Source organism: Berghia stephanieae, chromosome 2 (assembly GCF_034508935.2).
Source record: "Berghia stephanieae isolate SIO BIC M18660-M18661 chromosome 2, UCSD_Bste_1.3, whole genome shotgun sequence".
NCBI lineage: Eukaryota > Metazoa > Mollusca > Gastropoda > Nudibranchia > Aeolidiidae > Berghia > Berghia stephanieae.
In genome coordinates, this window is record NC_088361.1 from 112,742,903 (window position 1) to 112,760,402 (window position 17,500).

The 17,500-nt window shown below is 33.6% G+C and overlaps 1 protein-coding gene across 1 annotated transcript in view; it reads right to left on the reverse strand.

Moving 5' to 3' along the window:
• Positions 1–15,398, reverse strand: part of LOC144963826 (uncharacterized) — a 17,212-nt gene extending 1,814 nt beyond the window's left edge. Inside the window, exons 1-10 of the mRNA XM_078897762.1 lie at positions 15,075–15,398; positions 11,425–11,496; positions 10,878–10,966; positions 9,099–9,179; positions 7,175–7,723; positions 6,468–6,590; positions 4,960–5,078; positions 3,118–3,193; positions 2,065–2,210; positions 486–588 (exon numbers count right to left, since the gene is read on the reverse strand). Coding sequence (XP_078753888.1) covers positions 486–588; positions 2,065–2,210; positions 3,118–3,193; positions 4,960–5,078; positions 6,468–6,590; positions 7,175–7,723; positions 9,099–9,179; positions 10,878–10,966; positions 11,425–11,496; positions 15,075–15,129 — 1,413 coding nt within the window. The 5' untranslated portion in view covers positions 15,130–15,398. The remainder of the gene's footprint in view (positions 1–485; positions 589–2,064; positions 2,211–3,117; positions 3,194–4,959; positions 5,079–6,467; positions 6,591–7,174; positions 7,724–9,098; positions 9,180–10,877; positions 10,967–11,424; positions 11,497–15,074) is intronic.
• Between the last annotated feature and the right edge of the window lie 2,102 nt (positions 15,399–17,500).

Sequence of the window (17,500 nt, forward strand, 5' to 3'; positions counted from 1 at the left end):
TTCACTCCAAAATCTATGAAAATTTTACTGCTTGGGACTGTTGGGAAGATAGGATCACAAACTAGATGTTAATGAAAAGCTACAACAAATTAGAGCTCCTGAGTGGAATACGGTCAGGGTAATTGCCTATCCAAAAACCTGTCAATGAACAAGGACAGTGAGAAATCAAACTTAAAAGGTGTCCCGAGGAGGGGTAAGAGTCTGGGAGTGAACAACAAGTGTAGAGGCCAAGCCAAATGGGAATCAGTGATTGACAACCTATGTTCCAAACATAGGCAAACGGATTAGGTAAGTTTCATCAGTCAGAAATGAATTCCATAGATCTTTGTCATATATGTGTTATATATTCTTACATTTACTCAAATAAATACAGTAACAAATTTAAAAGAAAAAGAAAAGAAACACTCTTAACACTTTCAAAGCGGCTTTAATAAAACGTGTGGCCAATCACCTAGAGTATAAGCAGATCCAAGAATATTGCTTACCCTTTTTGAAAGTTTATTTTCTAAAGTATTAAAAGTATATCCTGGACTTTCATCATGTTGTTGGGCCCAGGCATCCACCAAGCCAGAGTCTTTCAATAACATTCTGTAAATTAGAAAATATTCAGTAGTATAAACTCTCGATTATGATGTCAGTGGCTTACCAAAGTTTCAAAGTTTATTCAATCTTAATTTGATGACAACATACATGAAAGTGAAAAAAAAAAGGTAAATGGAACCAAAACATAAACCGATACCATTAATAACCACACAAAAAATACAACAATCATAATACCACCAATACTTACAATAATAATAATAATAATAATAATAATAATAATAATAATAATAATAATAATAATAATAATAATAATAATAATAATAATAATAAAAATAATAATAATAATAATACCTATTGTAATAAAATCAAGCAAAGTTGTGCCTGGTCAGAGACCGGATGGATGAAATGATTGCAAAATTTGACCCAAGCATAATGTCCTTGGGAAAGACACTTTACACACATACCCTATTTGACTTAGGTGTGATAATGACATGTAGACGGGCAGTTTAAATGAAGACATTATCTATTCAGTAGGTCAAAAAGTTTATGTACAAACTTTAACTGTCGAATATGCATGAGTATTTGCCAACCTGAGACTAAAGAATCCAATGTGGATAAAGTGAAAGTAAATGTGGCTGATTTGATTAAAGGCATCGTGTATCTATAATTTTTTAAAAATCAGACTTGATGATTTTTAACAATAATATGATTAGCATGTTCTGTAATTGCAGCATTTTGGATCGGAAAAGTGTGTATGAAACAGTACCAGACAAAGCAGAAAGAAAAAAACAAGTAAAAATACATCCCAAAAAATCAGTCTGCCTCAACCTGAGTTCAAGCCTCGGACCTCTTGATGAGCAATCAGATGTGCTACCATATTACCATAGTGGCTACCCTATAGTTGGGGACAATTTCATGTCTATATTCTTCATAAGGGAACACATTTTCATTGTAAACCCTCATATATATCATAAAAAACAAACGTTGAATACAAGACGAAGAGGACGAAGTCATAAAAATAACTCCATTTTTATTTTGAAAATATCAAAGTGACAATTAGGGAGCAGGCACTGGTGTAAAATAAGATCTGAAAAAGTGTGCATCAAGCAGTGCCAGACAAAGTGGAGAGAACAATACAAGAAAAAGAAACCATCCCAAAAAAATCAGCCTGCCTTGATTGGGGATCGAACCTTAGACCTCCTGATTACCAGTCAGATGTGCTAACACTACACAAGAGGGACCATTTTGGGACCAACTCAGAATGTTTAACCGCATGTGTTCGAATAACCCTGAATCTTTTATATTGGCTTCAGTATCAACAATTCATCTTATAATATATGTCATTCGGAAATATTACATGCACTTACTTAATTTCTCACAGTTAGCGTAAGAGTGTTAGTAGAAAATGGGCACTTAACAAGCAGACATGGTGAATGAAAAAGAAATATGAAGTGCATTGAAGATGATTAAACCAAGGAAAAATGGAATTAAATGTGGTTGTGTTTGGCAAGACTAAATTACCTAACAGCTTTTTCCTCAGGTGTTGCGTTCAAGTCCCCTAATAAAATTGCTGGTCCCTGGTAAAATGCCATGAATTCCAAGATTTGTCTGGACGCTTGCTCTCTTGCTTCATGGCTTAAGGAATAGTGAGTGTTGAACACATGGACCTGTCACCCAAACAAAAACCATTTGAAGATAGTATATATATATACATATCTATATATATCTATATATATATATATATATATATATATATATATATATATATATATATATATATATATATATAATATATATATATATATATATATAAATACACATAATTCACTTTCACTTTTTACTAAAATCAGTCTTTTCTATTACAAACCCTATAAAATTGTTAAGAGGGGTAATGATCAAAATCAAAAATTGCGAAGAATGAGTTTCTTTCAAATCATAATTACTCCATTAGTTGTATGTCAATTTAGTTTTTGCTCATCAACTGTTATCGCTTTCAAAGACAATATTATGGTACTCTTAGAATAGAACATGTATGTATTAGTCAACAGAGTGAAGAAATTGAGAGTTGTAAATGAAAGTTTCAACGGAGATGACTGTGTCCACTTATCAACTGCATAAAAACATCTGTCAAATGAAAACATATATCAACTATTATTAGATGTCGAATGGATTCTCAGACACACATGATAAACATTTTTTTAAAAAAATCTAGTCTTGATGTATTGCTATATTTACATAGATTGGAGAAAGGTCATGAATATCTAATATTTATCTATTTATTCTTATTTAGTATTAGCTATTACTCCAGCACTTTGGACAACACGGGTGAATCCTGTTGACATCAGACATCTTGTTTGATGGATTATCCATATTCCTCCATGGAATGCCTAGCGTGACAGTTTCTAATGATGCCGCGGCAGAAGGACGTAATTTTAAAAAAGAATTACTCCTATGTACTCTGAGAAAAATGCAGAATATTTCCAACAATGGAGACATTTTTGAATTGCATTGAATTGAATATACAGAGATTTTGCTATTTATCTCAAACATAGGTTAAGCTATATACCTCCTTACCTGACCAATATTAGGCACATCAATCACTGCATGCAGGCATACTCTTTGATGTCCATCAGCTGAATTACTTGTATTTCTGGTTTTTAGCAAAGCATTCGAGATAAAATTTATTTAAAAGAAATGATGTAAAACGTATAGATTGATTGGTAATATTTCAAAATATGACAAAGAAAAGAAGTGATCCAAAAAAGATTAGATTTTATCATAATTTTATCAAAATACGCCCGCACATAGTCCTCGGCACTAAAATCAATTGTATAATTATTTTTTTAAATATTATGTAAGAGTTGTAGTATAAGAGAGATAAAAAAACTGTTCCAGTTGATTCTGTCCGGCCTCTTCCATAACATTTCTTTGGTTCTGTCATCAAAAATGAGGAATGTAGGCTCTTAACAGAGTCTTACTCTTTGAATAAGATTAAAGAAGATAAGATAAGGTTAAAAGTATTTGTCCAAATATGGAATTTTACAAGGAGTGATGCAGTTATTGACAGGCATTAGGAACACAATGTGCTCAATAATTGCTTGAAAAGAAATCATAACTGAATCAAAAAAAAACAAACAAAAAATCAATGAAGTAAAAAAGTCCTTTGGTCTTTAAGCTTTTTCAAGTAGTTCATTCCACATTTTATTCCATAGTCTGTATTATTTACAATAATAATTTCACCACAACGTTGCCCCTTATGTTACCAATATTTTGTATTTAGACCCTGTGGTTAAACGGCAGGAGTAACATGTCTCATAAAATCGGTGCTTAATTGGTTTTAGTGTTGTACAAAAATAGGTACTTAAAACTGATTTCACCCTTTGGAAAGAATGCTGAATATAACAAAGTATTTTCCAACAGGTCCAAATTAACTCCAGCTACCCCTTCAATCATACCTGAATAGGAATCCCCCATAGATAAGATATTTCATGGATTTAAACTCAATAAATTAGTATCTGGATACATTGAACCTGTTTTAAATCCTGCTTTATATCACAAATATGGCAAATAGACAATGACCTAAATAAAGTGGTTCTTAATAATAACAGTAATAATAATAATAATAATAATAATAATAATAATAATAATAATAATAATAATAATAATAATAATAATAATAATAATAATAATAATAATAATAATAATAATAATAACATAACATATGGTATAGGGTAAAATAGGAGAAGATCCCTTGAATGCCCTTAATATTAATAGTAATGCCATAATTCTATTGATTAAAGATTACAATAATGATACACGTGGTAAAGGTAGGATTTCAACTTAAATGTACTCATGTGGTGTACAAACATATATCTTTAACCATGACATGCAAAACACACACACACACACACACACACACACACACACACACACACATATACACACGCGTATAGAAGATAACCATAATAATATAATAATGCATAATATATACATACAAGATTGAAAGCCATGTCAACAGCAATAATAATAATAATAATAATAATAATATATAATAATAATAATAATAATAATAATAATAATAATAATAATAATATAATAATAATTAATAATAATAATAATAATAATAATAATAATAATAATAATAATAATAATAATAATAATAAATAATAATAATAATAACAGTAATAATAACAATAATAGTAATAATAATAATAATAATAATAATAATAATAATAATAATAATAATAATAATAATAATAATAATAATAATAATAATAATATAATAATAATAATAATAATAATAATAATAATAATAATAATAATAATATAATAATAATAATAATAATAATATAATATAATAATAATAATAATAAATTGAACCATAATGTTATAGAGTAATCAAAAAATATAACTTACCTAAATAATAGTAGATAATCATGGTATAATATGGGATACTTGGATAATATAGCTACTCCTTCTTCGGTCCTCCCCTCATTTAAACTTGATTCAAACATCTGTGCAGGCTGAAATACATACTAGAAAAAAAAAAGAAAAAAAGAAGAGGCACTGTAAGTAATGTTTGGTGACTAGGTAACTTGGTGTCTTTTTCTTCTTCTTCTTCGTCTTGTGGAAACCTCCAATATTGTCGAGGATCACTCCACAGTTTGTAGTGTTTTACATTTTAAACTTGCTAAAACTCTGCACATAATACTAATTTATAAAAAAAAAAAAAACAAAAAAAATCCACATAGATTAAAAAGTCACGTTGTGAACTCTAGCAATCGCGTGAAGGCATGTTGGCAACCGTTTTCAGCCACTTTGGGAGGCTATTCCATAGTCGGGCAGTGGAAGGGAAAAACGAATACATGTGGGCGTCTGTTTTTGATGTTGGGATGGTTACTCTTGCTGTGTGTCCCCTCGTATTTCTTGTGCCGATATCTTTGATGTCGTTTGGAAGTTTAAGGCACGAATTTTTGTAGTAGATCTTGTGGAACAATTTAAGTTTATCTATCTTTCTTCTCTTTTCCAGAGGTTCAAGGCCAATCCATTGTGATATTTCAGACGCACTTGAGAAAGGATCGAATGTGATTGTGATGCGTCTTGCTGTTTTTCTTTGGATGTTTTCTAAGGTGTCTATGTTTTTCTTTGTATATGGGTCCCAAATTGAGCTGCCATACTCCAAAATTGGTCTAACAATAGTTTTAAAATTATCTTGATGTAAGGGCCTGCTCTGACCGCTTTTCTGAATTAATATTCAACCTAATAGAAAGGCTTACCCAGCGCTTGTATTTATGTCAGTTGCTCTATTTAAATGGAGTGCTTTAGCTAAAATGCAAGCTAGTGGGACCTTAACACATATGATAGTTGACTTTATATTCCATAGAAGTCAGAATGAAGGCATTTCTAATTATATGTGATTCATTTGAAGCTAACTTTTTTGGCGGTAGCGCTGCCCCTCCCTCCCCCCCCCCCCCCCCCCCCCCCCCCCCCCCCCCACACACACTCTCTCTCTCTCTCTCTCTCTCTCTCTCTCTCTCTCTCTCTCTCTCTCTCTCTCTCTCTCTTTCTTAAATCATAGAAAAGAACACATCCATCTAGCTTCCCTCAGCTGTTGCCAATCCCTGTGCAACGTGATATTTCATTTTCTCTGTTTTTTGCATGGCATTCTTCTCTTCCTATATTTCCTTACATTTATATTATTTACCCATAATGCTTTGTTATTTGCCGGTATTTCAACATTTGTTCATCATTACAAGCTTTTCTTTCTATTTCTCCAGCAACTTCTTAATTGATTCTTGTTTTAATAAAAAAAAAAAGAACTCTGATGTTATCTCTCCTCTTTAGAATTGAACTGCAACGGCAAGCTGTACCTACTTAGATCTAAATTGCAATGGTGGAAAATATACATAAATGCCTAGACTCACTTGATAGTGTTTTAAATGAGGCATTAAGTGATCCATCTGATATGGCCCCATCCTTCCACCTTTCAAGGTCTCCAGTCGAACTTCTTGAAGTCCTATGACATCAGGATCAGCACTGACTACAAGCTGTGACATAAAAATATTTTAATTTTACATTTCCGCAAATATTAATAACCTTGGGTCTTATTTGTTCTTGGTTATAAAACTTTAAAAAATATGTGTTCACTTTTTGTCTGACACAGTAATAGGTACGAGATAAGATACTTTGGTAAGAGAATGGAATTTTTAGATTTATCAAGATTTTTCATAAAAGCTTTCAAATAAATTATACATTCACATATCTTTAAATGGTTGACAAAATATATTTTGTGCACTGTGAGCTGCTTCCTTTAACAAATATTCCATCATCTTTAAAAGATTTCAAAATGAGACACATTTTAATTAACCAGAATTATTTTTCGGAGAAAAATCATTGCAATCAACCATTAATCTTTTAATAGTGAGACTGAAATTAGTTTTTTCTGTATCAATTCAATTGTCTTTCTAGTCCTAAACTACAAGCCAAATCAGTGAAAAAAGGAAGAAGTAAAAGTGATGTGATGCATTGGTAATCTTGATGAGAACAGCTATAAAAACAAACTTATATCTTAGAGGGGTTAAGATCAAACCGAGAATAAACGTATGTGTTGCCCTACATAGTATGCACTTACTTTCACTAGTCTTTTCATCCTCTCAAGGTACAATCTATCTTGAGAATAAGGGTTGAAATTCCAAATATTGTAGGTCATTATCTTAAGTTCCAATCTCAATGAAGTTGACGTATTTTTGTCTTTACCATGAACTGGACTGGGACAATATGCCTTTTTATAGTTGTGCATTCTTAGGAGCTCTGATTGTGAAGGGCAAACTTGACTATAAAGGTGCCTTCTCCTCGTCAACGTTGACAATATGTAAAGATGTGATGAATTAATCTGCTTCTCACAATCACTGAATGAAGAATACAAAGGGCTGTGTTTGAACTCTTTGTAGCTCAATGAGAAAAATATATGTGACAAAATAAAAATTCGTTCATCTCCTGGAATCGAAGACACAATTATGTAATGTTGGTAAGATGCGTTATGTTTGATAGTTTTCATTTCACAGTGAAAAGTGTAGCCAACAGGTACTGGTACAGAGATCGGATATGTTGAGCCATCCTCACTAGGTATTTCTTTGGTGAACAACAGGGGTATTCTATTTGAGAGACTGAACAGAAGTGTCTGAAAGAAAGTAAATTGTAGATTATTAACTTAAACAATTACATTGAGTTACATTTAAACAAAAATGTTATAAAGGAAACAGTGGTGAAACCAAAATTCAAGGGACCTAGTTATCTATTTTGATTTAGACACTTTGGAGCATAATGACTAAAAATAGAAATAAAAAATAAAGGGGGACGTTTTGTTTATTTAGTTTTCTACTAGTGCTGGATTTCCTCTTACATTATGTTGTTAAGTGAAAGATTACATCTCGTGCAGGAATTTAGAATAAAATAATGATTATGGCCTTAATCTACAAATGGGACAGAGCAGTGTGAATCACAGCAAGAACATGCAGATAATATATAATTACATAAATAAATCAGGGAATGGAAAACCTTTTATTTTAGATCAATACTGAACTGAAGATAAACGCTTTTTGAATTATGAAGAGTGGATTAACAAAAGCGATGAAAAAAGCTTGAAAATATCTCAAATTCTTTACTGATATCTATTCACGACACTCATTACACTTCAAAAGGCTTCAATAACCATTGTCATCAAAGCATATTGAACCAAATTTGACCTCCACACAGTATAGGTTGACTATTAAGCATCTTTTTTTCATAGCACTCATCTAATATTTGTCACCTTGAAAAGGTAATTACTCATTCAACCCTAGGTCAGAAATGCTTGCTTATTTTATTAAGGCTGAGTTGAAGAAAAGAGGGGAACTTGTTATATCGACAGTATTGTAATCAACTTGTGGACTGCTTTATTGAACTATATTTCAGAAGACTTAAAAAAAAATTCTTCCTAGTTTTGAAAATCAGATCGAGTTGATATTTTCACATGTGCAGTAGTACAGTCTGTAGTGATGTATGAATTTTTATATGGAGGAAGACCATTGGATTTGATAAATCATTACTACGATTTATCCAAAATTTAGTTATACAGTTTGAGTACCAAACCATCAATACACACTTTCGTATCACACAGCTACTCTAGTGAACGATGATAGCTAAAATCTTCACGTTAAATGTTTAAGATTATTGTAACAGCCCATCTTAAAAATATCAATTCACATTTTATGAATTTGTCTATTTAGTGAGTTTTATGTAATTTAAGGGGGCAGATTCTGTACAGTGAAATGATTTATAGGAAGAATGAAACTTTTGATCCATGTTGTTTCTGATAAGGTGTTGTTGAGTTGCTTGAGAACAATTTTTTCCAGTATTTTAGACAAAAACAATAAATTCGAAAATGGCCGATAGTTCTTCCAAGTCATTCTGGTCGAGATTCTGCTTTTTAAGTAGGGGTCGGACAATTGCTTTAAAAAATAATTTGATGGAGTGGTTTAGGATTGAGGTTATTGATTCTAAAGTTTGATACTCACATTCATTGCATAACAGTTCAAGTAGTTGATTTCATGGTGTTCCATTAAGCTGTCCGAGTTCTTGACATAGTGACTCAATTTCTGAAGATAGCAAATTACCAGAAATCAAAGATATTGTTTCACTAACATCAAATCACATAATTTCAGAATCTAAACTGAATGATTCATGCCATGACCTTTTCCCTTATTACTGGATTCACTGTAATTTTATTAAGGAATGTATGGTCGTTCCTTCATTTTCTTCTAGTAATTGAATATTTCATTATGAACCAAGTATTGCAAATTCCTGGGTTTGAGTTTGAGTTTAGGAAACAAGAAATAATGGAAGCAAAACAAAAGAATCAAACAAACAACGAAAAACAAAGGGGCCTTAGAATACTGTCGATTAAATTTCATTTTATTCTGGCAAAACGCTAGCAACGATATGGATTATATTGTCTTTTTTTCAGGCAGTCCTGATAGCTGAAATAGTACAGCAATGTACTTACAACCGATTCGGTGATGCCTGAAAGGGAAGAATTTTCAATTTCAATTTGAGTCGTGCTAGCAAGCAAATGTTTACTGTCCGTTTAATGCTACAAAAAAAACAGGATATATTACAGTCCTGCAGTATTAGTAGCCCTACAGAATTACAACTACCATCTGTCTACAGATGTTGTAGATATTAACACCACAGTCCCTATCAAACGCATCTCTTTTATTTTTCTCTTATTGTTATCCAAAATAAAATAAAATAAAAAGTAAATGACCAGGACAAAACAAGAAATATAAAATAGAATCGTAATATTAAAAGAACATCAGGTTGGCAGAAAATGTGCTTGTGTGAATGGTTATGGAGATGGTGCTATAATTATAAGAAAGTGTCTGGTGGTAAAGAAGGCAAAAAAAAAAATGGGAATCTTTTTGTCAGTACACAATAAATAGAGCACAGCCTGGAAGAATTTTCAAATTAAACTATACTGTAAAAATTGATGATATAAGGTAGCTAATTTATTTAAAGTGATCCTATATTCCATAGGGAATCAAGAGGATTAAGTCAATTCGAGTAAATTTATTTAACCCTAAAATATAAATCGCAGACTCTGGTCAACAGCCGAGGTGATGTCAAAGCTAATAATATCACCCTTAATGGCGAGATGCTACAACAGGTTACAATCTTCAAATATCTTGGAGTATTGTTGACCAAGGATGGAAGGAGTGTAACAGAATAAGTCAAATCAAGGATAAGCATGGTGACGGCAGTTATGGCGAGACTCAACTAAATTTGGAAAAGCCAGATGAGCTTTCAATCAAAATTTAGATTGTACAAGTCACTTGTACTATCTGAGCTTCTATATGTTTGTGAAGCCTGGACAATGAATGCAGGACTGGAGAGATGAATAAAAGTGTTCGAGAGCAAGAGTTACAGGAAAATCCTATGAGTGTCATATCTGGAACACGAAACTAATAAGGAGGTTCTTGAAGATGTGGAAAAGCTAGCGGGAAGACAGGACCCATTGCTTGTAGTCATGCAAGGTAAGGTGGAAGGTCAAAGAAGACGAGGAAGACAAAGGAAAATGTGGCTAGATAACATCAAAGAGTGGACAGGATTGACGCTGTACGAGCTGACAGAGAAAGCCAATTACCGAGATGTGTGGCACCGTGATCCGGCAAGCCCCCCCCCCACCCCCCCCCCCCATCCAGTCATGCGAATGAGTGAGTGAGTGAAAATATAAATTATGAGTAAATACAATAATGGGATATAACAAAAAGTATATGCTTCGTATGAATGCATTTTACCTCTAGAATTGATCCAACTTCAGTATATTCATTAGATGGATCAATAGTGACATGCTTCCATGCTCCTCCATATGTGATTCCATTGTAGTCTGTTGAATATATTGGAATTTAATAACCATTAATTTCTACATTCTAAATTCCATGCTCATCTTACAGCATGAGACAATATAAATAAATATAAGAGTTGTGACTATACTAAACATAGACAATGCGATGTTCAAAGATTTAAAACAAAGAACATTGAAAATAAAAATGGCCTCCACATCCAATGATAGAATCAGTTCATAGTTTTGTTTTTGTTTGTTTACTCTTTCAATAATTTTTTTAACCAGTAACATTACATGAGATAAAATAAATTAATCCTTGTCATCAAAATATAAAAATAGAGAAAATGAAAATGTGGACTGGCTCAATATTGCATTTCTAATTTTTTTTTTTTTTTTTATAATAATTATGACATAGTGATCAGTAGAGCAAACCTAAAAGTCTTATCAACCTTCTTTAGAAGATAAAATGACATTATTCTTATAATTGTAGCCTCCTTTACCTGGTTCTTCACAAGATAAAATCACCAACAGAGAGCAGAATATAACAATCTTGTGATGATTCAGGACTGTACCTGTATTAAAGACAATTAAATCATAAGTTACAAATAGTGTTTTTCTCCCTCCCTTATTTATAAACACCCCTTTAAAAAAGCTTAGGAAACTTATATAGTTTCATCCAATTTTCAGACCTTTTCGATGACCCTGCAAACTAACAAATTAGCTTTATAAATGAAACAAACAGGATTTAAATTTTCACTGCTATTATCTTACCTAAAGTGACTTTCAACCTAGAACAAAACAATCGTTTGTGAACATCTTTTGTACAGGTAGACTCATAAAATTTATTTTTTTAAAAATTGAAACATTAATATTCTTACCTTCCTAAATATATTATACTTTAATGTGCAAATGAAGTATAAAAGCTACAATTGAAAATGAAATATCTTAGATTGGGCCTGTCGCATCCCAACAAGCAAACTGACATTGTCATTAAAAAGTCAACAATAGTAGATATTTTTTTTATAAAAAGAGTATAGAACATTTTTTCCTTTAAAATACAATTTGATGAGAAGTACTGAATGAGTTTCATCGCACCAACAAAATCACATTTCTACATGATTTTTTAAAAATTCTGTATAACATTCGGTGCAATTTTTTATGAAATCATGAATCAAAATAATATACATATCATCCCCTTTCAAAAAGAAGACAAGCCAACACATTGAAAAGAGGCTGAAACATATATGCTTTTGATTGATAAATAGATCCAAAAGTTCAAAGGATGTTGTATTCAAGTTGTGCCAGGATGAAAATACGTCAAGATTAGAAACATGGTCACTTATCCTTGCATGATTATAACACAGATATGGTTGGCTAAGCGGAAGCTTGGAAGAAAACGAAATATGTATTTAATAAAGTGATTAAAGTAGTCCTTCAGAGCCATTAGGTCCATGGAGGTGGAGTTTGTCCCGATCTCTAGTGAAACTGACAAAAGCAATATTTGCTACTCTCTCAATCTAGATCTAAACAAACCCAGCTACCTAATCATTGCTCCATGGACAGGAGGGGTGAGGAAAAAATCTCAACTTCACCTGGGATCAATCTTTATCCCTTTGCATGTGAAGCAAGTGCTCTACCAACTGAGCTATTGGGACCCCTAATGAAGTGATTAATAGATCAATATTGCCTATTTAGGCAATATGAAGAAATTACAACCGATGGAAAAACAGCTTTGGTCAGTTCAGTGTCCCAATCCAGTCATCACTAAGACCCAAAAAATAGGATCACTGAAGTTAAAACCCCAGAGAAGTACGTTTTTATGATGGGATTGATAATAAAAGACAAGTGTGAAGTTCTGGAAACAATTTTTTTTTAAACACAAACTGAAAAGAAGAAAACAATGTCATTTATTAAGTTAAAAAGTGATTGAGAATGGCATAATTAAAGTATGCATTGTCTGGGTGTTTTTCAACTTGTTTTGACTTTTTCTTCCTTCTTTTTTATTGCGTAATGTATTATTTTTCGGATTTTGTCAACGCCCAAGTGCCGCAGTTATACAGAAGTACCGGTTTTACAAGAGCACGATACAGTTTCAGTTTGGATGCCTTCCATCGCACACAGCTAAGAAGGATACAGGACATCAAATACCCAAAAAAGATCTCAAATGAATCACTCCATAAGATCACAAAAGAAAGACCAATCTCCCTTGACATTTTACAACAACGATGGCAACTTTTTGGTCACATACTACGCAGGGACAAAAACATACCAGCTAACCAAGCCATGTCGGGATACTTCCAAAAACACGGGAACCTTTTCAGAGGAAGACCGATCACAACACTCCCTGTGATCCTAAACAAAAACCTCACAACACTTGGACAAAGCATTAGTCTCATAACGGCAGGGGACCTTGAAAATCTGAGAACCCTAGCAGAGGACCGGCAATATTGGAGACACCTCACACAGGAAATACTGGAAACAGCCAAGGCGACCTGATCTTTCGGTCGAGACACGAAAGGCATCTAAGTCAAGTAAGTCAATGTATTATCCCTGACATTCTTATCAGTATTGGCATACCATTATTTTTCTTTTTTTTTCTTTTTTTTTTTTTGGATGTTGTTTTGTTGTGTTTTTAATCTTTATCATAGTAATCCAAATAAACCTGGTCCTTTTCAGCCACATTGGCCAAACATGTCTTATGCTAATTTGGCAACATTGCCCAAATAACCTGGTGTTTATTTGGGCAATATTGCCCATATAATCGCTCCCAATATTTAAATGGTACACGTCATAAGGGGCGACATGACCAAATTATTTGAGTTTGCCAACATGTCAGCCCAACAACCAAGGCTCTACCAGGGGATGCTCAATGAAATTATAAAAAGAACACAATACAACAGACTTAGGACAAGAAGCAGTTACTTTACAGTTAGAACAATGAATACATGGAATGATTTGTAAGAGAGAGAGTTGTGAATGCCGAAAGTGGAAACGCCTTCAAAGCTGAGTTGGACAGATTCTGGAAGGATTTACCAATAATTTTGGTCCACAGTGCTACCACACAAACTGAAAACTTTACCTGAACCATAACCGTCAATTCAATTAGTAGACCTAGATCTATTATTATTTATTAATATTATTATTATTAGAATTAGACTAGACTTCTAGACCTAGATATTTCATCACCGCTGCTCGGGTAGCAGCTTCTAATGGTGCTCACACTATTATCTTATGACGATCGATCCAATCTGCAAATTCTTTACTGCACTCATGCAACATCGCAAACCCGCCTGGAAGCTTCGTCACAACACACCATTCAACTAGATGCTCTGCGGTTTCGGGTTCGTTCCCACATCGGGTAGATATTGGACAGGTGGAAAGTCCCCACTGATGAAGCGATTTTGCTGTTAAGCAGGTTCTCAGCCGAAGCTGATTTGCTACCACCCAGTGTCTCCTCTTACTGGTGGAGAAGTCTGGCAACTTCTCACTAGTGCACGGGCGGCTGAATGGGCTCATGATTATTTCACTTAAATTGACAGGTTTTGCCCAATAATAGACCGTCTAATGTTAGTATTTCCTTATAGTTACTTATTGGTTTCCGATACAGGTCCTTTTAAGGCTCCTCTTCACTGGACTCAATCATCTTTGGCTTCATTTCTGCCTCACTTCCAGTTACTTTAATTTTGGCTTTGAAGTCATTTCTTGATCTGACCAGAACTTATCAATATGGATTTTAAACTGATCAATGGAATTCGCAGTTACAACAGATGTTGGTTAACTTTTCCATATGTTGGCGACTCATTCATAATCATAATTATGTGGAAGGCCACTGCTTTGAAACACTCTATTTTTAAATGCCACTTTAAAATCAAAAGAAGATGGAACACTTCCGTACTGGATGGAAGATAACAGAGCATCATTTAAAAGGCATTATCTGTGACGAGTAACCCAAGACTGAATAAATAATTAAGTGAAAAATTTTAAGTGATCATTTCATTTTAAAATTTTACCATTTTTAACTTCAGAGGGACAGATCAGAGAGATTAGAAGGAAAACTGAACTGACCAAAGCCGCAACATGATTTATTAAGTGCAACTATCTTAAATAGATGCATCGTGTGGATAGATGATACTTGTGGGAAAGAATTTACCTGAAATGAGTTTATAAGGGCTAAGAAAAGTAAGATCGTTTGGATACTGGACCATTGTTGTTTACTGTTGACATTTTACGGCAGCCCCAGCAGACGATGCCACTCATAACTTCCGGTAGGCTATAGCTAAGTGGCACCTTAGTTTACCTAGAAGTATATCTAAAATATATAACACTTAACGTTCCAAGATACAGTGGCTTTCGCGAGAGTGCCCGCCGCGTGGTGTCCACCTCCCTGTTCTGTGGTTCTCCCATCATTCTGCCCATACTGAAATTTCTTCTATGAAATTCTTCACTCTGGGTAGACGGTATTTTGATCACATTTCCCCCGGGTGCCCGGTTTGTTTGTTTTTTGTTTTTTTTTTATTTATTTTTATTTTTTTGGGTTGTTTTTTTTTTTTTTTGGGGGGGGGGGGGGGGGGGTGGGGGGGGGGGGTTTGTTATTTTATTTTATTTTATTATTATTTTTTTTTTTTGCTTAAAAGAAAAATAAACTGACTCGCATAATATCAATTTTGTATTCATCAAAGAAAGTAAGGTCATCGCATTTAATACGTTTTATTCTACATGATGCACACGTTGATCTCACACTACTAATACTCAAAAAGTATCTAAAACAATGTTTACAGACGAGTTAAAATATGAGGCATTACCTAGATGCGTAATCAGTTTGTTTGTTTGTTGGTTTTGTTCGTTTGTTTTGCTGTTTTGTTTGTTTGTTTGTTGTTGTTTGTTACTTTTGTTGTTGTTTTTTTTTTTTCTTCAATCAAATAATGACTATTTATTGTTTCTTTTCTTTTCCATTAGGTAGACACTGTCAAAAAATATATTCAGAGGGGCACGAAAGTTTTTGTTTAATTTTCTTTTCAGGCTTGTAAACTTCGTTAAAGTTTACATCATGTTGTGTCCCAATTAACTGGACAAGAATGAAGACAGTGGACCATGTTTAAGATCAAAATATTGTTGACAAAAGGGGATAGATTGTAGTGTACATTAAAAGTCCCGTTATGAGAGCTAAGAGGTTCTGTATTTTTTAAATCTTACTAAAAGTCAGCCATTACCACCACCTCAATATTTGTATTATGTGGAAGTGATAATTTTTGCCGAAAAGTAAATCTATAGTTTTTTCGACCAGAAATTAGAAGTTTCATGAGTTTTGTTTTGTTTTTATTTTGGTTAGTGTTTTTGTTGTTTTTGGAAGATTGGAAGTTTGATTGCTGGAAGTATAACAGGCAGATCAAGGGGAAATCGCTGATGCTATGGAAAGAAGAAAAATTAACATTTTGTTTGTGCAAGAAACAAAGTGGAAAGGTGAAACAGCATGGGAGATTGGTGGAGGATTTAAAATGGTTTATAAAAGAAATAAAGGCAACACGAAATGGAGTTGGTATCATCCTGGATAAAGAACTTGCACAAAATGTTGTAAAAACAAAGTCCAAAGGGTGTCCGACAGACTTATGTGGATCAGGATTGTAGTTAACATGAAGGAAATCATTGTCGTGAGTGCATACGCACCCCAGACAGGTTTACGCAAGACCAGAAGGAGGACTTTTTGAAGGAGAGTGATGACCAAATGGAAATGTTCAACCAATTTTAATCAGAAAGCGTTCACTGTCGGAAAAGGATTCAAAAGTTCTATTACCAAGAACCAAATGAAAATAAAGGAGAATACTATTACAGATACAATTGCATTATCATAGATATAAGATGTGCGTGGAAAACCCACCATTCGTGGTAGGAGGAAGACTGACATTGTTGGGTTCCTTTGCACAGTCCATCATCTATGTTGGCAACAACAAGAGATGAAGTGAGTAGGAAAGTGCCAGAAGACAAAAGAGAATAAAAAAAAAATTCGCGGCGGTGATGGGGGTTTGAACCCGCGACCTTACTGGTACGACAACTCCGCCTGGTCGGTGAGACCGTGACTCTACCGTATGAGCTATCCACATCTATGTTGCTAACCTGTGGCCGGGAAATGCGACTGCAGATATGAACAGATTGTCCCAGGACCAAAAAAGAAATTTTAAAGCAGGATTCGTCGTCGCCATGAGTGAAAGAACATTCCCACACCACTCACCCAAAGGAAGAACAACTATGGTCTAATAATTTCCGATGATGTGTATAAAATCATCAGGGAATTTAAGAAAATGCCTTGCCGGTCCAGAGGGTCCTTTTCGTGCAGTTACATCACATCTCATTAGCAACACACCAGCCGTGTCATTTGTTGTGTCAGCACTCATGTTTATCCATATATTTGGGAGCATGACAACAAGTTACAGAACATTTCAACAGAGGAGACAACCACTTGCATAAAATCATAAAAGAAGTCAGTCGAGTATTTAGCAATAATATGATTTAATCATCGCTAAGAACGGTTGGTCAGGTTGGACAGATAATACACAATGATGTTGACACTCTGTGTCACAA